Source organism: Ursus americanus, chromosome 19 (genome assembly GCF_024610735.1).
Source record: "Ursus americanus isolate L20-20 chromosome 19, mUrsAme1.1.p, whole genome shotgun sequence".
NCBI lineage: Eukaryota > Metazoa > Chordata > Mammalia > Carnivora > Ursidae > Ursus > Ursus americanus.
In genome coordinates this window covers 53,204,002-53,227,064 of record NC_142145.1, presented here as the reverse complement: position 1 = coordinate 53,227,064, position 23,063 = coordinate 53,204,002, and the positions used below count along the sequence as shown (strand labels likewise).

Genomic DNA, 23,063 nt, shown 5'->3' with positions numbered 1-23,063 from the left:
GCTGAGGTTGCTTCCCACAAGTCCCGAGAGGTCATCGTGTCTCTCTGGGAGCTAGCACAGCAGATGCCACCCACATTCCCACGGGGACCCTGTGCTGCGTTCCACGTTCAGTATCCCCCAGGGGACCTGTGAAGCCAGATGTGGGCCTGGGCTCATTGTGTCTTCGGAGACACGAAGCAGCTTCCAGGAAGAGGTCGTTCTTTGTGGGCACATATGTGCCAAATGGGTCGGTGGGCCAATCCACTTAACTGCCACGTTCTGCAAGGTTCTGTGCTTCCTCTGACCTCTGATTTGGGGAGGGTGAAGCCAGTGGCAGTGACAAGCTAGCTCCTGGTTGTCATCAAACAATTTGTTTTGCAAATAGCTGGAGTCATCTGGGCCTTATATAACATCTGTTCCTCGGGACCGTTGCTTTGAAACAGAACAGTGGTGTGGCCTGTGCTTGGGGAGACCTGGCAATGATGCCAAAAGGCCGGAAACCAGGGTCCCCACTGAGTATGCTTCTGTCCCATCCTGGTCCCCTGGGAGGAGGGGCTGCTATAGGTGTGCTCTCTAGGTTGCCCCACACATGTGTCTCACTCGCCCTGCCTCTTTCAGAATACTCGGCTGAGCAGACACAGCAGGCGTTGCACCAGTCCGTCTTCATGTCCTCCGTGTCCGCCCACCCCTTCCGGGACCTTCCCCTCGGCAGGGAACAGCACTGCAAGCTCCTTCCGGGTGTGGCCAACATCCAGGCCGGCGAGGTGGCCCGATGGACTGTGGATGAGGTGAGCGGGGCTGTCCTGGGGCCCTGGAGGAATGGGCCCTGCTGCTGAGAATTCCTCTTAGGCGTGGGATTCACTGCATCAAATTTCAGATCCACACTTAAGGGAGAAGGCGGGCCTGAGTTTGAGGAAATTAGGACAGCCCAGGTGGTTTTGGCTCCCACTTCCCAGCGGTACCCCAGAGCCACCTCTGCTGTCCGTCACCATCGGCCCAGGGCCAGTTTCTATAGAGGGGCCCAGGCCTCCGGTCCCACATCACAGACTTACTTTGGGGAAGCACACGTGTATAAGCATCTTAGACTCGCACCCCGGCAGCCCCTGTCCTAAGCAGCATCTTGTCTGGGCAGCACCCACCCCCAGGGCGTTCTGTTCTGTGCTGAGGGGCTCCCTCTGCCTGGCACCTGCAGGGCCCCAGAAGATCCACTGGTTCTCGTGACAGAGCAGCTGGGTGCTGCCATTTGCCCACTTGAAGCCACAGATGATGAGTTAGCCTTGGGTTTGGTTTCAAAGTGAATTAGCTCACAACACTGCGTAAGATGCTGTACTCATGGGAAAACGGATCCAACTTTAATATAACCATGCTTACAATGCTGGTTTTTAATAAGGATCAGGTAAGTCCCGCTGCTCGCTGTAATGCTGTGGAAATGCTTCTTATGTAAAGCAGTTTTCTTTTAAGGAATACACTCTTTGATGTTTCTTTTAATAAAGGTATTATTTCCACTAGTCAGGCCTGAATTAATTTTTTTAAATGAAGGAAAACCCTGGGTCACTCTGAGGGCAAGTTAACGGTGGGGTTGAACTTAAATTAGTTGCAAAATGTTCATTGAGCACTTCCTGTAATCAGCTTGACTTAACGTTGGTTCAAGCCTTCCTTTTCTAGCCTTAGACGAGGAGCGGGTGACAAAGGCCATGCAGAGGCTGGAGGTTCAGGGCAAGCCTGCCCTGTCCACCTCCTTGCCAGCACCTCCCAGAACCTTCCTGGTGGATTGACCTGCCCAGCACTCCCTGCCCGGAGCAGCAGGGGCTGACCCCTTTCCCTCAGCACAACCTGCTGCTCCACCTCTCCTTCCACTCTTTCCAAGTGCCCCCAGCATCCTGGTAACGGAGTGCTGGCTGAATATGCCAATGGTGGCTAAATAGGATCCCATTCCTTACAAAGTATGCAAGGTCTGCCCCCTGCCCCTCACTGATGAATTTGGACCAGTTAACAAAGCATGCAGTGGCTTCCTGACCAAGCCCACTGAACCTAAGACCTGTTGTGTCTGTAATCCAATCATGTATGGCTTTGGCCTTGCAACAGCACTGCGTAATGGGGATCTCAGTGGCAAGTCATTCGTTCCTGACTTTCAAGCCATTCACTCAAGGTTCTACTAACTTTTAAGTTAGACTCACAGTGACTTCTCTTCCCTTGCATTGTCCCCATCGTGCTTAGAAAGATGTCTTGGAATTGAGGAAGACACAAAAAGATGGAAAAATATTCCATGCTCATGGATCGGAAGAATAAACATAGTTAAAATGTCTATGCTACCCAGAGCAATCTACACTTTCAACACCATCCCAATCAAAATACCAATGACATTTTTCAAAGAACTGGAACAAACAGCCCTTAAATTTGTGTGGAACCAGAAAAGGCCGCGAATCACCAAGGAATTGTTGAAAAGGAAAAACAAAGCTGGGGGCATCACAATGCCGGATTTCGAGCTATACTATAAAGCTGTGATCACAAAGACAGCATGGTACTGGCACAAAAACAGACACATAGACCAATGGAACAGAATAGAGAACCCAGAAATGGACCCTCGGCTCTTTGGGCAACTAATCTTTGACAAAGCAGGAAAAAACATCCGGTGGAAAAAAGACAGTCTCTTCAATAAATGGTGCTGGGAAAATTGGACAGTTACATGCAAAAGAATGAAACTTGACCACTATCTCACACCATACACAAATATCAACTCCAAATGGATGAAAGACCTCGATGTGAGACAAGAATCCATCAAAATTCTAGAGGAGAACATAGGCAGCAACCTCTACGACATCGGCCAAAGCAACCTTTTTCATGACACATCTCCAAAGGCAAGAGAAACAAAAGATAAAATGAACTTGTGGGACTTCATCAAGATTAAAAGCTTCTGCACAGCCAAGGAAACAGTCAAAAAAACTAAGAGGCAGCCCATGGAATGGGAGAATATATTTGCAAATGACGCTACAGATAAAAGACTGGTATCCAAGATCTACAAAGAACTTCTCAAACTCAATACGCAAGAAACAAATAAATCATAAAATGGGCAGAAGATATGAACAGACACTTTTCCAATGATGACATACAAATGGCTAACAGACACATGAAAAAATGTTCAACATCATTAGCCGTCAGGTAAATTCAAATCAAAACCACACTAAGATACCACCTTACGCCAGTTAGAATGGCAAAAATTGACAAGGCAAGAAACAACAATCGCTGGAGAGGGTGTGGAGAAAGGGGATCCCTCCTACATTGTTGGTGGGAATGCAAGTTGGTACAGCCACTCTGGAAAACAGTGTGGAGGTTCCTTAAAAAGTTAAAAATTGAGCTACCCTATGATCCAGCCATTGCACTACTGGGCATTTACCCCAAAGATACAGACGTAGTGAAGAGAAGGGCCATATGCACCCCAATGTTCGTAGCAGCATTGTCCACAATAGCTAAATCGTGGAAGGAGCCGAGATGCCCTTCAACAGATGACTGGATTAAGAAGATGTGGTCCATATATACAATGGAATATTACTCAGCTATCAGAAAGAACGATTACCCAACATTTGCAGCAACATGGACGGGACTGGAGGAGATAATGCTAAGTGAAATAAGTCAAGCAGAGAAAGACAATTATCATATGGTTTCACTCATTTATGGAACATAAGAAATAGGAAGATCGGTAGGGGAAGGAAGGGAAGAATCGGGGGGGTGGTAATCAGAAGGGGGAATGAACCATGAGAGACTATGGACTCTGGGAAACAAACTGAGGGCTTCAGAGGGGAGGGGGGTGTGGGATTGGGATGGGCCTGTGATGGGTAGTAAGGAGGGCACATACTGCATGGTGCACTGGGTGTTATATGCAAATAATGAATCGTGGAACTTTGCATCAAAAACTGGGGATGTACTGTATGGTGACTAATATAACAAAATAAACATTATTATTAAAAAAAGAAAGAAAGAAAGAAAGAAAGATGTCTTGGAGAGGGCAGTCATCTGCATCTGGCCCCAGCCCTATATGCACAGAGCAGCTGAGTCCCCAGAGTGGGTGTCTCTTGTTCAGAGCTCTGGGTGTGGCTCTGCCTACCTTAACATGATCTTTGGCTCCCCAAACAAAGTCCTGGGCGTGCCTTAGGACGTGCATGGGCAGTCCTCCCTGCCTTTCCAGCCCTACCTCCCACCATGCCCCCCGTGGTCCCCCCACCTTGGGCTACAGTCCCTGCATGAGGTTCTTACACTGGCACAGTTGCTACCCCAACCTCAGACAGCCCTTCCCGCTTTGCCTGTGACCACTTCAGCCATCAGCACAGTGCTCCCCTCCCACAGGAGCCTCTCCGTGCTCCCATCTCCTCAGAGAGTTTTCTGTCACTGACCTACACTCACTTGTCTGCCCCCTCACCAGATGACTAGAGACCTTATTTCACATGCTTGGCACGTTATCTGGAGAACTTTTCACTACACCCAGCACTTAGTGGAGAACCAGGCAATGTTTGTTGAATGAATGTTGCATGACAAGGGCATCGTGAGCTGCTGGGTTTTGAAACAAAAGTGGAACACATCCAAGCAGAGGAAAGAAGGGCAGCCATTCCAGTCACAGGGAAAAAGGGAAAGTTGCCTGGAAGTGAGTCTGACGTATACATGGATGGCCGCGCATCCTTTACTAACACGATAATGACAGTGAACACTATTAATACACTGGGGGTAAGGCAAGTACTCTTCTATTTTGCCCATTTTACAGTTAGGGAAGTTGAGGCATCTAGAGACTACATCACTTTTCAGAGCCCCAGAGGCAGAGCCAGGTCCCGAGTGGACGTCTTACCCTCCGAGCACCCCGCGGACGTGGGGCACAGACAGAAGTGCCCCGGGCTGGGGAAGGAGCGCAGGGTGTGAGGCTGGACGGGGGCGGGCGTGTCCATCGGCAGCAGGAGCCACGTGAGGCGCTCAGGCAGGAAGTCACCTGTGGAGAAGGTGCTTCGGGGGCATGAGAACGGCCCCCATCTGCAGAAGGGGTACGTGTGAGAAGAGGCGGAGCAGAGGGACAGAGCAGGGAGCAGCCCCACACTCCCGGCGGGGAATCATCCAGGTCTGCACTGGGCGCTGCCGGAAGAAGAAACACCAAAGTCAAAGTCGGCAGGCATTGTAAGGTCAAAAGCAAGAACACAGCACAGCGGAACAGATCAGATACTGAAGAGGAAGAGGCGAAATGAGCCAAGCGTGACTCCACGTGTCATCTCAGCATCACACAGTGTAGGACCCGGGATGACGATTTGCGAGCTAGAGAGTTCATGTGAAAGAATGGGCAAGTAGTGGTGCCACCAAACTAAATGAAACTTTGGGTGAAAGAACGTGGTTTGGGGGCAGGGGGAGAAGATGGTGAATTTCCTATGGGACATCTTGAGGGGGAGGTCCCTGCGGATGACAGCAGTGCAGGTACAACACCTATTCCGGGGGTGGAAATACCCATGGGATGTCACTAACGGGTGGGGGCGCTGGGTGAGCCCTCACCGAGGACACGGTTGTCCAAGGAGAGCTGCGGAGGATGGAGGTCAGAGGGGACCACAGTTGGAGAGAGAGTCCACAACAGAGAATTGTCAAGGGGAGGCAGGTGGCGAGTGTTCCGTTCAGCAGGGCACACGCCAGATGTAGCTCAGGGCTCCTGGCTGGGGCTGCAAAACTAGGCTTCGGGGGATTTGGAAAAAATGTGGATAATATGTGTATTCTTGGTCCTTAAGAGGAGGGCCAGAGCTTTTATTAATGTCTCAAGAGGACCATCGTCCAAAGAGAACAGAACCTCTGTTTTAGGAACGTTAAGTAGTGAGTGGGAAGTTTAGGGGGGCCTCTGATGTGATGAGTCCCAAGTCTGGCACTGCAGGAAAGCGAGGGCTTGGAGGGTGATGAAAGGCAGTAGTGGTCAAGCTGCGAGTCTCCCTGGACAGGGAGGGACTCACTGCAGGGGAGACTGAGGGTGCCATCGAGGACTATTAAGAGGCCAAGGTCACAGACCCTGAGTTCTCTGTAGGCTCTACACATAGAACCCCAGACCTTTATTGCTGAAAGAGGCCTTAGAATTTTCTAGATTAAAAATAAGAACATCATCCCTGAGGCTGTCTTCATAGAGTGCTCCTGTCATGATGCTTCCATAACCATGACTTCCCTCAAGCACGCATTCCAGAGAGAGTTTGGCTTATTCCCTCATGTTTAATATCTCATAATCTTGCAATCTCTCTAACTAGATTCCCTTGAGGACAAGGACCATGTCCTCAATTTCTTTCTGCATTCCCACACTCTTGTAGCACATTTCCTGGAACAAAATAGGCGCTCAAGAAGAATCTTGGGTGGGGTGAGAGTGTGGGCTTTGTGGTGACTCTATTTGTATCTTTGAAAATAAGGCAGCCCTCAGATGGGGGTTTGCTTAGGGGGCATTCCAGTGAGTACCAACAGTAGAGTTTGTGACTATTTTAGATGCCACATTCAAAATAATAGGGCAGTAAGGATTTGAAAAGGCAGTTCAGGGCAAGACGAGACCAAGGGGGTTGCTGTTCTTTAGTGTTTTGTTCTCATCACGCAAAGTGTTGGAGAGGAACCACAGGAGCCCAAGACAGGATACATTGAAAATGGACTTGTGTGTCCTTGTGTTAAGTGCCATTCAGGGAGACTTGAGGCAGGGGTCTGTCTGTGGCAGAAGATGAAGAGCAAGAACGCTCGCTTTTGTCTGCTTCCCTGGCCTGGGAGGGAGACCTCCGCTCTGCATTACGTTACCTGCGAAGAGAAGCCCGCCCAGGGCCATTGTAGCACTGCCCAGAGCGTGAGCTGGCTTCTCACTCCTTTATCGCTGTGCCTGGTTCGGTTAGAGCGGTGTCTTTCAAAGCACAGGTAGGCTGTGAAGTCAGTTTCGTGGTTCTAGAGTAAAAGAGAAGATGAAAGACCATAACTGTAGTAAGGGTTATTATTTTGTGAAACCTTTGTTAGAATTGTGTGGGTATGTGCAAACACTCAAGTTATGGTTAGTGTGAAGTGTATTTCGTACTCTGGGTCGTGAAAATGTTCTGTGAAAGAGTATAAGCCCTTAAGAGTAGAAACTAAAATATTTTTCTATCTCCTTACGTCATTATAGTAAAGTACGTCGCCCAGAGTAGGTGTCTGATAATGTGTGAGTGAATAAACGGGGAGGGGGATTTTATCCAGTACCCTCCTGCCAGGTGTGCGAGGGCACGTGAGGGCAGGAGGTGACGTGCCGTGTGTGCCTCGGAGCCACAGGTGTGGCTCATGTGTGCTCGGGGCACGTATGGGCACTTGTACTCCTTACGGTCAAGAATGCTTTTTGAAGCAGCACGTGTAAATCGCCCTCGCCTCACCCAAGTGCTCCCTAGATGCCCGTTAACTTTAGAAGAGGGCGGTCGCTTTAAAAGCAATCGTTACCCAGGAGGGCGTGTTTTGAAAAATTCAGGAGGCTGCTAACCAAGCATAGCAGCCTTATACAAGCAGGCCCTTAAAAAAGGGCAAGTCACAAATCCCACGGCTGAGAAATGAGAGCCGGGCTGGGAACGCGGTCCCCGGCGGCCCTGGAGCCAGTGTGGTCAGGCGCACGGCCGCGGGCTCGGCGCGATCCAGAACACGGGCGTTCGGAAGCGTGGAGGGGAGCGGCAGGCCTGCTGCGCCGGGACGGTGCCGGAGACGCAGGGGAAGCAAGCTGCGGAGAGTAACGGCTCCTCCGAGAGCTGGCCCACGGCCGTCTTTCTTAGTCTTTCCGAAGTGCTGTCATCCCGGAATTGACCTACTCCGTGTCCTTCCAGGACCACGCTGGGGCTTGAGCGGGGGGACACCCCGCTCCTGAGACTTGGGGAACCAAGCGCAAGGCGGCCCCCACTCCAGACGTGCTGCCGGAGGCCAAGGCGGAGGTCGGCCGCCCCCCGGCCCCTACCTCAGACAAGCAGACGCGTCCACACCGCCGTCTGGGTGCCGGCAGACGGAGGGCAGCTTCCTGTTCCCGGGGTTCACGCCCGTCGGAACAGGTCACGTTTACCGCGGCCTTGGGGAGGCCCACAGATTTAGAAGGGGAGAATGAGAGGGAAGCTTCCTGAGAGTACTCTGTGGTTTGCTCGAGCTCGCCACTTCCTGTTTAAAATTTGTAGCAAAATGGGCTTTCTAGTAAACCTCACAATGTAATCTATTCTCAGAGGGAATAAATACTAACAGGACTGAATAATGACACCGAATAATGATCAAGGCCTTTGGATATTTCTAAATTCTGGCCGGAAGAGTCGGCCTCAGTAGATTTCATGGAACTTGTTTTTGACTTTGGAAAAGGAAGGATTGAATGGACTCAGAATCTCTTTCCAAAGAGGCAGAGGATTTTGGACCCGCGGTCCAGCCACGGAGACGAGGGGGCCGCAGCGTCTGAGGGAGACGGGACCGCGGGGGGCCCAGCCGCGGTGCTCCACTTCCTCCCTGGCCTGACCGGTTCCTTATTCCTGTTCGGAAATCCTGCCTACCTCCGACACGGACAGTGGCTTCCTGGCTACCAGGAGGGGAATGTGATTCTTTTCTGTTTGCCCAGGAAAGGACATTTTAACCTATGCTGACCATCAAAGCAGCACACAACAATTTTGCTGTGAATGGAAGTTCCTGGGACACGTATTTGAAGAAGACCCTCTCTCAAAACACTTCTCTTTGTCTGTGGGGAGCTCGGGCTCCTCATCTCCGGCTTGGCTTTCCCGCAGGAGCTAGTGATTGAGCTATGACAAAATGCATGTCTTCTCTTAATTCCTAGTCCTGCTTTTTTATTTTCAGTTTTCCTGCTGTGGCATTCGGCCTCTTTTCCTGTGAAAGGGCCATCTCAGGAAAACCTGCCTTTAGAGCCGTAGCTTTGAACGAGGAAGATGTGGGCAACATCTGGACACATTTTTGGTTGTCACAACGTGGGGGTGGGGGTGGGGGCGCGAGTGGCACGTGGCAGACGGAGGCCAGTGTCGCTGCTAAACAGCCTGCAACACATGGGGCGGCCCCGCGGCCAAGGATGCTCAGTCAGTAGCACAGGTGGGGACACACCTGGCCTCCAGCGGTTTTCCTGGGCTCCACTTTGATTCCTTTTGTCCCACACCCAGCCCGTGGGCAGATCTCAGGATCTGACGTGCAGAACCTTCTGCCTCCAGCTCCGTGCTTTGCCCCGTGCAGTGTCCAGGCCCTCAGAGCCCCCGCCGGGACAGCCGTAGGTGTCTCCCAGTGACGTCCTGCCCAGCCCCCCCGCCACGCTGCTAGATCATCTCTCGAGTTTTCTCTTGCGCCGGGGTCCTCAGTCCTACCTGCACGTGAGAATCACCGGGGAATCTAAACATGAGTGCCCAACACTTGGAACGGACCCAGCTTGACGACTTTGGAGTCTCTGTGGCCTGAGTCTCGCCATCATTCCTGGGTAAAGCTGTCCAGGGGATTCCAAGGTGTGGCCCAGAGAGAGACCCGCCTCTCCAGGGCTCTTTCTGTCCATATTGGGAAACCACACCGCCACCCCCTCACCCCTGCCTTTTCCCGAGACTCCCCTTCTGCTCTGCAGTTCTAGCCTCACGGGACTCCTCACTGCTGATGACATGTGTGCAGTGCATGCCACTCGTGGCCATGCCCCTGACGCTCTGTGCTGAGAAGGTCTCCAGTCATCCCCCCGGGATCGCTCCCGTTGGAAACACTGCCCCCGAGCAGTGCCCGTCTTAGCCTCCACCTCCCTTGAGATGCCTTTCCTGGGTTCCCGTCTGAGACGCCATCTGTCCCTGCTAGAAGATCATCATAGCCTTTCCACTTCTCTTCTAGAACTTAGCACATGTGAGCACGTATCCGTGTGATGAGTAAGCCATCCTTAATCGCCATTTTCCGTTTATCCTCCCTCCTCCGATCAAACCGTAAGCGCAGTGAAGTTCCCGCTTCACCTGCTCACAGGTCCTGCCTCCCAGCGCCCGGCGGGGGCCTCACGTGTAGCTGGAGCCGGGCATACCTGGCCAGAGAGCAGCCTAGGGAACAAGCGGACTGCACCCCCCTCCCAGTGTCCCAAGCCCTAGCAACCCTCTATGAGCCCCAGTCGTCACTCGCCCCAGTTACGCATCTCTGCAGTTTGACCAGTAGCGTTCCCGTGCTTTCCTCAGCTCCATGCTTTTCAGCCACCTAAGAAGAGCAGATCATGTCAACTCAACCAACAGACTCGGCTTCCCGGCTGCGTGGAGCACCAGGCGCTCTGGCGAAGCAGCCAGAACGCTAACGCCTCCCAGGTGCTCCTAGGGCCCGAGGATGTCGTTGTGTGGCAGCATGATGACGGCTGTGGGAAGATTTTTTGTTTTAATTCTCATCATCCTGCACTTTGGAAGGACGACTGTAAATGACTCATAATAAAATATACTGCAGCATCACAGGTAAAGCAGACACCAGCATGCTGATTGCCCCTAAGAAGATGTTCTGAAATCTTCATATCAAATACAGCTGTGAGTCAAGGGTGTGCGTACAGGTGTCAGGACCTGGGTTTGCCTTGTAGGTGTGGGTCCCCGGCTGCTGGAGACCAGCCAGTGCTGCAGTGCTCTCTTCTGCAACGTGTGGGGAGGGTCGGTGTCCACTGTCCTCTCCCTGCAGGGAGCCCGGGACTTCCAGGGCTCTTGGATTGTGGAACATGTGGATACGAGGCCCTGAGCTCCCTGCCTTCCTGTGGGCCTTTTCCATCAGCGGGGAGAGAGAAGGTTCAAGTGCACCTAATTTGGTTGGCACAAGACACAGAGAGCCAGAAATTAAAAGCCAAGACAGTTGCTCTTACAAATATCGTCTCCCAGGTTTTGTTACTGCTGCCTCCTGGCGTGCCTTTCACCCTGTGCTGCGACCGTGCCCGGCCTTGCCAGACGTGGCCAGAATCCACTTGTCATTTTGGTCGTTGAGAGTCCGCACTTTATGATGTTTGTTCACTCAGCTCCCTAAAAGCATCGGTTGGGAGCACTCCGTAGCTTCCTGCGCATCTAGCCAGGTCGTAGTCTGGTCTCTGTAATTAAAAGGAACTTGGTGCGTGTGTGGCTGGGGTGGGGGTGGGGGGAAGAGTGGGAAATGAAGTTGAAGAGCGTGATTGTCCAGAAGTCTGGGTTTGGAGTCTGAAAACCTGCGTTCCAAAACCATCCCTGACACTTCCCAGCCATGCGTGACCTTCAGTAAGTCATTAAACCTCCTTGGGCTTCAAACTCACTGTCACCGCTGAGGGAATTCGGTTGGCACATGTCCCTGGAGTCCCTGTGAGACTGCTGAAGGGGCCAGGTGGACAGTCCTTCTCTCCAGCGGTCACTGTGGAGACCATTACACACGGGCCACTCCCTCCTGCCTTCTGTGACTCCCCAGGGTGGACGGGAGGATCAGATGACGGAAGATTCCAGAATGACCACTGCACACGTGGAGGTTGTTGTTGTCATCCTAACGGTAACCCAGTGTAGGTCAGCCTGGCAATAAGAGGCCAGAAGGGAGACGGGCGACTGTCTAATTTCTGAGCTGGCATGTGCTAATGTGCCTTGATAGTTACTATTTCAGTCCCCCATGTTTGAGGGATTTGAAGTAAATTTTCTCGAACGTTGGATTACCACAGCCCCAGAACTTATTTCAGGTGCGTGTTGTAAATCAGGCTTTCCGTATTGCTCTGTAGGTGGCTGAATTTGTACGGTCTCTTCTGGGCTGCGAAGAGCATGCCAAGTGCTTCAAGAAAGAGGTAAGAAATGCACAAACTGTATGTGTTTCTGTACTTCTGGCCCCTGAAGCGCTTTGTTTTCATTTCCTTAAGTGGAACCAGGCGCAGTTGGGTGGGCAGGAGAGAGGGGTGGAGGCGGGACAGAGCCCAGCAGTGCACTCGGCACAGCGGGGTCGGCCTCCGGCTTTGTCCCGTTTCCACGTAGCCGTGCTCTGTCACGAGCACAAGCTGTGGGGCTCGGCCCGCGGGGCCCGCTCGAGAAATAGACTGTTGGGTAGAAGAATAGATGAGCATGTCGATTAATTCTTATGGGCACCATGCAGGCTCTGCCGTGATGACTTCAGGCTTCACTGGGGGCAGGAAGCGGTCCTGCTAGGAGTCTGCTCCCAAGGAGGGAGGGGATTTTCTGCTCCAGGGTGACAGCGGAACCATCCTGTGTACCCCCGCTCTGTACCTGCTTCAAGAGGAATGCAGAGAGGCCGAAAAGCCTTCTGTGGGGTTTTGCTTCCTACTCCCTGTTGGTTGAGAATGTTCGAGACTGCTCAGTATTTGTCCTGGAACTAGCCATAGCTCTAGGGGCTGCAGAAGAGACTGGACCAGCTGTAGAATAATAGTGAAGGTATGGTGATGAATCAGGGGCTTGCCACGTGCTGGGCCCTGTGCTGAGCACTTTGTAATTACTGTGCTCGGGGCCTCCAACGACCAATGAAGAAGCTAAGGTGTAGCAGGAAAAGGGCAGTCAGATTGCAGCCCCTATCCCTGTGATTCCAGAGCCATCACTGTTGCTCTAGAAGTCTCTAAGAAAACTACACTCCTAGAGACTCCAGCATGTAGCACACACTCTCCCTCTCTAGAGGCTATGGTTCAGGGAAAGTACTCTTGGAGTTTGGGGTCCTGGGCCCCTCAGAGCCCAGCAAGTCCGGCATCTCCAGGGATCTCAGCGCAGGGTCAGTCGGGTAGCATTCTGGGTAGCTGCCCATGGAAACATGACGTTCACCTGCTCTCGCCTGAGCCCAGCACGGCTTGGGCGTGGTGGGCCTGGCCTCGCACGTGCGGGCCGCTCTCTGCGTCAAGCAGTGCCCACTTTGTCTGCCGGTGTCTTTGCAGGTCAGGTTGCCCCAGGTTGGCTCTTACGACCAGCGGTCCCCCTGCCTCGTCCCTCTGTAAAACACACACTTCCTCGAGGGGACTTTAAAGCCAGGGTTAGTGTGTTTCGGCACCTAGGAAAGTTCTGCACGGCGTAGTCTGTCTCTAAATGGACGATTCTTCAATAGACACTATCATAAATGCACAGGAAGCTTTTTACGACTTTCTTAAAACTTTAAAACTTTAACTTCCCACTTTAATTTAAAACTTGGGTCCGTGGGGGAGCCTTACTTCCTCAGTAAATTATTGTCATGAAGGGTTTGCATCTTTAATTCAAAAAGGTTAGAACCACAGTGCTAGAGTCAGAGAAGGGGGTTGCCGTAGAAAACCCTTTCATTCTGTCTTCTTGGTTCTAGAACCAGCAATCTTTCTGAGGCAGTCTGTTTAAATAGGTGGTGTGAGTATCGGACATACTCACAGTCCCTGGGACTCAAACTCTGAGAGCAGACTAGGGCTTCTAGAAGTTGTGGGAAAGGCCTGGGTGGTGGTCACTCACCATCCTGTGAGTCTCAGCAAAGCTATTACATGTCAGACCACTATGTTTAAAAAGGGGCGCCTGGGTGGCTCGGTCGGTTAAGCAACCGATTCTTGATTTCTGCTCAGGTCATGATCTGAGGGTCCTGAGAGCCAGCCCCACATGGGGCTCTGCACTTAGTGGGGAGTCTGTCCTCCCTCTTTCTCCGTCCCTCCCCCCGCTCGCATGCTCTCTCTAAAATAAATATTTTTAAAAGTTAATAAAAAGAACATTTATTTTATATGTATTTCTGCTTATAACGGCATTTATTATTAAAAATTTTTAATGCAGGTCAGTTAAAAGGAGAAAATAAAAATCAAACCACTACCCCACCAGCCAAATCTGACTTCACTTAACATTTGGTATAAAGACTTCAAATATTTTCATTATGTGTATGTATACATGTGGCCATGCACCTTTAATTTTATGGAATAAAACTGAGATCTTTCAATATCATCATGTCATGTTTTGTTGCTTAACAATTCATGAAAATTTTGCCAAATAATTAAGTGTTTCATCAAGATGTGAATTTCGGCGACCGCCTCATACCCTAGCTTAGACAATACCATAATTTATTTACTTCTGCTAGTTTTGAAATGCTGGACTGTTTTTAGCATTTCACTATTACAAATAACACTAGAGTGGACGCATTGCACTTTGTTCTCTTGCGAAAAATTCCTGGAGATTTACTTGGTGGATGCAAGTAGATTTTTTTTAAGGTTCATAATACAAATCTGGGCCAAGATTTTTTAAACGTAACAATAGAAATTTTGCCTGTATATTGAGTTCATATTTAACAAAGCCCTGGGTGACAGTATGGAGTTGGGCAGCGGTCGGGACCGGGTGGGAGAGCGTGCCGTGCTCCCCTGCTGTTCGAGAACTCTGCAGGGAGGCCGACACCTTTCGGTGTCACACAGCTCGGCCCCCAAAAGTACCCAGAGGGTAAACAGCGTGTGTTTATTTACTCATAGCAGATCGACGGCAAAGCCTTCCTGCTTCTGACACAGACAGACATCGTCAAGGTGATGAAGATCAAGCTGGGTCCAGCCCTGAAGATTTATAACTCCATCCTCATGTTCCGGAATTCCCGGGACCTCACTGAAGAAGATTCTCTCTCAGGCCAAGAAGCCAGAGGATAAACACAGCACCGGAACGGCCGCGGCACCAGGACCTTGTTCTTTGAGCAATAAAACTGGCCCACATTAATTTGATTTGAATGTCCCCACGGTCATATCCATATTTAATTTGGACCTTCAAAAGCGGCTCTGGTTTCGATGTGTAGAGGGTATCGCTGACTGATGCGGTGCCGAGGACGCAGAGGCCCGTGTGTGGTTCGGGAACATCTTTATCTTCGGCGGGGCCCTGCCAGCTCTGAAGTGTCGCAGCAGACCAAAGAGGCCCACATACACCTTCAGTTTTTCTCCTTCCCCATTAACCAGTTTTCAAGCATAAAACTCTCCAGCGGTAAAATATTAGAAAAGCAGCATTCATAAATGCGTTGTGAATGTTTTCACCAGAACATCTGAGCTTGGCTCAGCTTGGCCATCTGGGTGCAGTCAGTCTAAGAGATAGAGGCCTGGTGCTTTAAAAAGACTTCACGTGGGATTTTTGTGTACTTTACTCAGGAAAGTGTGAATCTTTAAAAAAATAATAATAAGCACATGTTTTCATGATTCATTAATTCTCCTTTGTTCCATGAAGCGTTTCTTGTGTGTGCTGCCGGCGGCTCCTGGAGCACCCGGGGAGCAGTCCGCCTGGGCACGTAGCGGAAGCTGGCCAGACCCTCCCGAGGACCCCCTGCCGGCAGCGCCCAGCCGCTGTGTGCCGGAGCGCGGGGGACCCCGTCCTGCCACGCATGCGGGTGGGCTCGAGGGACAGCCACCCACCCGGCTTCCACTCAGAGGCGGCCTCTGGAGAAGGAACTGGCGCTGCGCTCCCTCTGAGCCGGTGCGAGAGGGAGCCGTGTTATATCTTTGCAGGACGCACCATTCAAAGGGAAGGTCTCTAAAGCAGGGAGCTTGGTGGCTGTGATTTGTTCCAACGATTCTGATTCCTTGTCAGACCTTATTTGTTCTGTATAAGTGTATCTGACAAGAAGCGCCAGTCCCACAATTCTGAAAGACAGTCACCTCTTTTATACCCATAGTCAGAGCTACACAGACCCCCAGGGAAGTGGTTATCCCTTGTTTCGAGGTGGGGGGGTGGTGTGGAGGGAGAAAAGAAACAGACCTCCCCCCTTTGCTCCACTAAGAATCTTATGGTTGAAGAAAGTGGATTCAGCTTGGAGAGATTCTCAAACTGTAGGTCAGTGAAGAAAAACAATTCTTCTCTAAGAGGTGTGTGCATATTACGTTTTTTTTTTAGATCCTCACCTAAATGGAATTTTAATATATTATTGGTTCATGTAAATTTTTGTTTTCTGTGGAGTTTTGTTTGCTGTTTGTTTTCTGGTTGTTATTGTTTTGTTTTGTTTTTAGACTGCCATGCACAATTAAATTTCTGCTTCTGCTGTGTTAAAATTTTAATATATTTTAAATGATAATAAACAGATCAAATAAAATGCCCACCTCCATGCCTTAATGAATATGTTGTAATAACCTGTTCCCACACCACAACCTGAAGACTCTTTTCTCCGCCACGGAAGAAGAAAGCACTGTGTGCATCAGCCAGCAGTCAGCCTTCTTTGAGTCTTTGGGATATCTTTCCTCAGGGAAGCGGATCCCTGTTAATAATTTCGGAAATTAGGCGCATCTGGGTGGCTCAGTTGGTTAAGCACCCGACTCTTGATCTCAGCTCAGGTCTTGATCTTTGGGTCGTGAGTTCCAGCCCCGTGTTAGGCTCCATGCTGGATGTGGAGCCCACTTTAAAAAAATAACTTGAGAAATCAAAACGGAGATTTTTAAATTAACAAGAACCTCACGATTGCTCATTGTATAGGCTCCATGGGAGACCTGAGATGCGTGTTTCGTATATTTAATACTTGTCGTTTCAACAGAACAGAATAGATAACACCAAGACGAATTAGGGTTGAACTGTTGTGTTCCTAGAAGACAGCGTGATCAGGTAGAGCTCGATCCAGGTGTCCACCTGCTGGACACCCCAGCTTGTCACCCAAAACCTTCACCTTGTCATACTGGAAAGGCAACTAAGATGGTCCCATCCTCGTATCCTCCCCCGAGTAACCGTACCGTCATCAAAGTAGCCACCCCGCTCACGAAACGTCTGACTCTGTCCATTTCTGTGTTACGGATTCTCTACGAGCACGACCTCGCTGAAGGTGGAGACCGACGAGGTGCGGGTCAGCTCCGGAGGGGTCCCTGCTGGCCCCGCACACTGCCGGCTTTCACACCTCGCCCCCCTTCCTCCTCCGTCACAGCGCTTCGCTCGTGCTCCTACACCGAGCTGCTTTCTTCCTCCAGACTCACCCTCCTAGTGGGCCTCTCACCTGGGCATATGCTGATTCCTCAGCCTGAGGTGTTCTCCGCCCCTCACCCCTGCCTGGGAAGACCCCACTGCAGCCCACCTCCCCCTCCTATGGCTCCTCACTCACCATCCTTACTACGTGCTCCCCCCCCCCAAGTCTAGTCGGTCTGTGGGGACAGACAGGGTGGCAGGCTTGCCCGTCACTTCCTCCCGCCCTAGAAGTCATGCCTGGCCCTTCATCAGCGCGCGGTAAGAGAGCCGTCGCACCTGTGAGTGCAGCAAGCCCACCAAACTCAGCTTTGAATCCCAGCTCCCTAGCTTCTACATCCGCATCACTGGTCTGTCAAAAAGAAAATACCGACCCCGAGGGATTTTGTTTGCATTAGATTTTGTGGATGTGCGGATGTGAATGTAGCCAACATAACGCTCAGAGCAAGACAGCCACCCGGTCCTCGAGCATTCTTCCAGGAAGCCCCACACATAAACTTCAGTTTGCATCATCAGCCCTGAGCACCCCAAGAGACCCGCTCTTCTCAGGGTGGTTATTGGTTAGGGGGCCCGGAAGCACAGTCAGGCGGGCCTGGGATGATCTCAGGGGACCCTTGATCACCCTGGACCCAGCCCTACCACACCCAGCCTTGACTCCCACCCATTCCCTCCCCCCAGCCCAAGCTTTCCAGACAGGCTGGAAAACTTAAAAGCTGAAATCTTTCTCCCAGGAGGATCCCCCCAACCCTCAAGAGTCAGGCAGCATCCAGAAATGCCCCAGATGGTTGGAAGGCCTCAGCTGCCCCCGGATACCACACTCAGCCTCTTACTCACCTCTCTCCTGACTCCCACCTGGAATAAGCGTGAGTCAGGAACAAAGCAAAACATTGCCAGTAGGACTGCAAGAAATACAAACTTCAGGGTTATTAGAAAGAGTTCCCCTAAATGACCATTTGTACAACACATCGTAAGTACACATCATGGGGCTGGAAAGGAGGTCATCAGCAAGGGTGCTCAGGGAGCTTAGGACTTCTGAGACCATAGTCTTTGAATGCCTTTAATTTCTGATACTTTTTCAAAAAAATAAATTTCTCTACTTCCAACAACCCATAGTCCTCCCAAGAAAAATCTCCCCTTAATCAGCTCTGAACACCTCTTTTCTCCTGGTCTACAATCCGATCCTGACCTTGGATAACTCAAGTTCTAAACAGATTGCAAGGGTGACCGCACAGAAGACTGAGTCCTGTTAACCCCGGGCTCTGAGTTGTGGCCTCTTACCCTTACTGAGGGCCGACTTGAACATCCGTGGCATTTCTTGGTGGGATTTTCTTTGTGGAATCTCGTTCTGTTGAGTGAGGGTTGGAGGCAGGGAAGTGTGGGGGAAGTACTTGGGCTTTGGATTGAGGTCCAGGCTCGAATCCTGACTCTGGTGCCTGATCCAAACACTTTTCTTAACCACCCAACAAATGACCAACTGGCCACAGTTGCTCATTCTTTTTGAAATACTGAGTTTCCACTGCATTACACTTTGTTTCACATCATTTTAAAGAATATTCCATTTGTCTCTGCAATTCTCAGAGCTGAAAAATATATTCTGGAATATGAAGTGTTCCAATGAATATATTCTTAATATTCAAGAATACATTCTTCATGAATATTTTTTCTTGTAAGTTCTTAAAAATGTATTCTCCTTATAAATATATTCATGAAAAATATATTTGTTAATAGACTTGAATATCCAGCATCCTTTTAAATATATTCTTATGAATAACTATATTAATGAATAATATATTCATAAAAACTCTTCCTTCAGAAATATATTCTGGCTATATTCTGGCCTGGTCTCTGTCCCTCCCGACCATTTGGTGTGTCGCTGCAGCAGAAGCCTGGGACAGCACAGGCCTGACGATGCCGCCGTGAACACAGTGCGAACCAAGCTGCTTCCGCTACAGAGTTACACCGCGAACTTGCTGACCCAGCGCTCTGCTGAATTACCGATCGTGACTTGACTTCTCAGTGAGATCACCTGCTCCCCAGTCTTTGCACCACAGAGCCCTTTCAGACACAGGATGGATTTTGAGTCCAGTGATCCAGGAAAATCAGCCCAGCTGCCACTGCTGCGTGCCCAGTGCTCGAGTGCCCGGTGCCCGAGTGTCTGATGCCCAAGTGCCCAATGTATGGGGCCTGAATGCATGATGCCCAGTGCCCAAGTACCCGAGTGACCCGGTGGTTGATGCCCAAGTGCCCAGTGCCCAATGCCAGAGTGCCCAGTGCCCGAGTGCCCAGCTGAGATGCACAGGCAGGTCCTGAGGGCCTGCAGGGCTGCAGTGAAGACTCAGCTCTGGAGTGATGTCAGCAGAGAACCACGGGCTCATTGGATCAGGGCACATCCCTTGGAGACCCCAGAATGTTGAGAGAGAAAGCGGCAACATCCCAATCATTGTTTGCCGAGAGTGGCCATGAGAATGACTCAAAGCAGGGGGGAAAAAAAAGTAAGAACCACCATTAAAAAGAAAATGAAAAACAAAAGATGGGACAAATAAGACTTCAGTTTGAAATACTGAGTTTTTCTCCATGGTTCTGTCTCATGGGATCAGGCTCGTTGGGTCAGGTTTGCCTACAAGGCAACACCCATCAACTGCCCCTGGGCTTCAGTTTGAAATGAGATTGTGTTCCCTTTGGTTGAGGAATCTAGACATCAAGGCAAATGGATGCAGAAAGAACACAAAATGCTAAGGAATCCCAGGTTAAACCCACATGTTCCCACGGTGGGTTTTTCACGGTTGTTGAACTGCGACTGATAGCAATTGTATTAAATACTCCTGGGGACTGTTGAGAAATGCAGGAGCCTGAATTTTACTGTGAAGTCCTGGGGCCTCAAAGGTCTTTTAGAATGAAATATATATATATATATATATATATGTATATTTAGAACTACTGGCTAGCATTAACTCAGTTGCATTATAAATACATACATACATACAGAGCGTGTTTGCAGGATCTCCCCCCAGGGAGCCCGAGCTGCTTCGGCGGCTGGTTGCGAATGGGGAGAGCGTGTGGCACATGCTTGCATGGAGGCGGCTGTTTCTCTAGAAACTGTTCCACGATTTGGGGTTAGGATCTGCTCTGACAGTTTGCTTTAGGAGGCAGGGGAGGATTTGTTTTGTATTGTTTCTTGTTTTTTTTCAAGAAGAAGCAATTTGAATTTCATTTGGCCTGGCCTCTCCAACAGAAAGAGTCAAACCAGTCAAAAATTAGTTTATTAAAGGAAAACTCACTCTGATGGGTTACTTGCTGTTGGTGATTGAATTTTTTCTTTTATTTTTCAACCAATTTGCAAAGTTCTCCTCCAGAAGAAGCAGCTTACTACCCTCCCCTTTTTATTATTTTTTTTTAAATAGATTTGCTTTTCACATGCTGTTGTTAGTATTTGTTTGAAACCTGCCCTTCCTTCACAGAGATTCACCCCAGTGCCTTTGGGCCCAAAAAGTTAAGTCTAAGAGGAGAAGAAACAATATCACAGATACGCCTCCAAATTGATTCAAAAATTTTCTTCAAATGAATCAGCAAAATTCACCTGAACAGATGTCCTCATCTTTGTCCATTGTGGACATGATTAAATTCACCCATTCAACAGATATTTATTGAGAGCCTACTATGTCCCAGGCTCTACTGGCATTTGGAATACATCTGTGACAAATAAATAAAAATCTGGGCTTTTGTGGACCTTAAATTCAAGGAGGGTCGAAACAGACAATAAGCCATAAGCATAAAAATATGCAGATGAACAGGAAGGGACAAGGGAGAAAAGTCTAGGGTCTGGTGTAATAGAAATACGATCTTGCTGGGGCACAGATCTTACAGACAATATGGTCAGGTGGTACGACGGGGCGAAATCCCCCGGCATTTAGGTATGTGATTCACATGACACATCCCTGCGCAGCCCCAGGTGTTGTCCAATTCTTTCTAAACCTTTGTTCTTGCCCTGCTGTTGTAAACTGCAGAGATGTTCTCTCATCTCCCTGCGGACCTGGAACAATCCTCCACACAGAGGTGTCTCTCCTTACATGTCGCTAACTGGCTGGTTCAAGAGTGTGAATATTATTTTGAGTACCAGTTTGATGTTAGCAATTAAGTCATCTGTTACCTAGAAATTTCTGGACCCCCCCAGCCTCCGATTCTACATAGCAATTAACAAGAAGTAATCAGAGACACTCGTAATGTGATTGAGTGAAAATTGTCATCAGGCGGGTAATTTTAAATACTGCTGTGCTTTAAATACAGACTCATTAATTTTAGCTCAGTGGTGTTCTAATATTTATTATGCATACATAAGAATTTTAAATGCGAATCTGTTTTCACATTGCTCTGCTTGGTAATCCTGTCACCTGAAAAAATTATCCCACCAAGAATTCTCAAGCCCTCCGGTAGGATAGCTAAGGTTACTAACGTGATTCCCATGAGCAATACTGAACGACAGGGGACAAGTTGATGAAAGGTGTCTGATCGAAAGGTGGAAAGACTTGCCACTTTCTGTGAGTCAACACTAAGTACCTAGAATAGGTCCTGCTTTACAACTGTCTTCGATGCCCCCACAGGGCAAATGTTGGGGGCATGTTCATTTGAAAATCGATCAGTTTAGAGTATGTACAAGTTTTGGAAAAGGGATTAGCTAGCTAGCCAACATCTGTCTTTCACCACGAGGCAAGTTCTCTTAAACCGAAAAGTCTGTAATAGTTTGTCAAGATATGAACTTGCAGCAGGCTACTATTTGTGAACTGCTGGGGAAAAGACGCATTTTGCACATCTGGGTGGCTGTTTGCAACTTGAAACTTCATCTGTAGCTTGTGACCGCGCTCAGCAGCCTTGGGCGGACAGAAACTGATTTCGCCATTCAGTCTATGTTCTGTGCAGACAATTGGAATATTCTTTCTGCCTTCAGAAGTAAACAATAAAGAAATAAAGAACTTGCTGATTTAAAAACCTTAAACTCGAGGTTGTGTACTCCATTTTTTGTACCACCATTAAGCCGGTGAAAAGGATTTGTTCCCACAAATCCATTTTGCCCTCATTTCCCTTTTCTCTGTGGACAATAGATAATTGCACACACCCATCCTTAGAAGCAATGTCATAGCTTTCTCGACCTTGATGAGGTTCTGAAAACAACATAACATAAATAGAACATGACTTGAGTTGTTGGGTCATATGATTATTGTCATCTTCATTATTCCATTTCCGAAAAGCCCTTGTAAACACAGTCGTACGATCTCCTACAGGGACTCGTTCATGATAGCCCCTTCAAGAGAAAGATTATGTCCTGTCGAATTTTCTACCACGTTCAGTGTGGGCACAGAGCCTTACACACACTGGGCAAATGGAATTTAGTATTTAGCGACTGGATGGTGTATAAGACATGCTCAATAGGTATTTGTTGAAGAAATAAGAAAAAAAAGATGTATCTTTTCAGATCTACCTTCAATTATCCAAACGTCAGCTTAAGATGTAAACATTCTGGGGGCGCCTGGGTGGCTCAGTCAATTAAGCATCCGCCTTAGGCTCGGGTCATGATCTCAGGGTCCTGGGAGCGAGCCCCACGTCGGGCTTCCTGCTCAGCAGGGAGCCTGCTTCTCCCCCTCCCTCTGCCTGCCGCTCCCCCTGCTTGTGCTCCCTCTCTCAGTCAAATAAATAAATAAAATCTTAAAAAAAAAAAGGATGAAAACATTCTGGTGTTTCCTATTCCTACAAAATCATCTTTCACATATTTTTGAAGACCCTTAAACAGTCACCCCGGAACCTTCTCTTTTTGACTAAATCCCCCTTGTTTTCACCTATTTCCATAGTATTTAATTCTGAAATTTTCAGGATTTACCTCTATTAATTCTGCTTTTTTCCCCTAATCTCCATCTCCACACACATTCGTGGTCCTTTGTTTCACTAGCGATCCCTCCCATCATCCTGGAAACGGTCCTTTAGAAGCCAGTTGTTGTCACTCTGACCTATGTCTTGTTTCTGGGAAAAGTCAACGATGCCGGAGGTATCCTTGCTGTCCATCCCTGTCAAGTCTCAGAAAAACGTGATCTGTGGGACATGAGGTGGAGATAGCCCAGAAAACCACTGAGTCATGAGGCCACACAACGCCTCGCTGGAAGGAACATGGCGGGACAGCTGTCCTGAAGAGAATTCCCAGGGACTGTTATTTTGTTAATGGTTTGTAAAATGTTACACAAAACAAGCATCTAATGAAGAGATGTTAGGCGAGTTAGAATCCAGTGTTCAGGCTGAAGGTTGTTACCTGGGTACTTCCAT

General features: G+C 49.3%; 1 protein-coding gene and 1 long non-coding RNA gene across 5 annotated transcripts in view; one reads left to right on the top strand and one right to left on the bottom strand.

The window, feature by feature from the left end:
• The window catches only part of L3MBTL4 (L3MBTL histone methyl-lysine binding protein 4), a 416,563-nt gene extending 400,647 nt beyond the window's left edge, over positions 1-15,916 (top strand). For 2 of the 3 annotated variants that reach the window (XM_087869962.1, XM_087869961.1), the window contains exons 18-20: positions 598-767; positions 11,645-11,707; positions 14,318-15,916. In XM_087869962.1, coding sequence (XP_087726088.1) covers positions 598-767; positions 11,645-11,707; positions 14,318-14,485 — 401 coding nt within the window. In that variant the 3' untranslated portion in view covers positions 14,486-15,916. The remainder of the gene's footprint in view (positions 1-597; positions 768-11,644; positions 11,708-14,317) is intronic. The other variant, XM_045781801.2, reaches the window with a different exon arrangement.
• LOC123781986 (uncharacterized) overlaps positions 4,199-23,063 on the bottom strand; it is a 69,673-nt gene continuing 50,808 nt past the window's right edge. The window contains exon 5 of one of the 2 annotated variants that reach the window (XR_015727788.1): positions 4,199-6,894. This is a non-coding gene — a long non-coding RNA (uncharacterized LOC123781986). Of the gene's footprint in view, positions 6,895-17,451; positions 21,694-23,063 lie in introns of those variants that run through there. The other variant, XR_015727787.1, reaches the window with a different exon arrangement.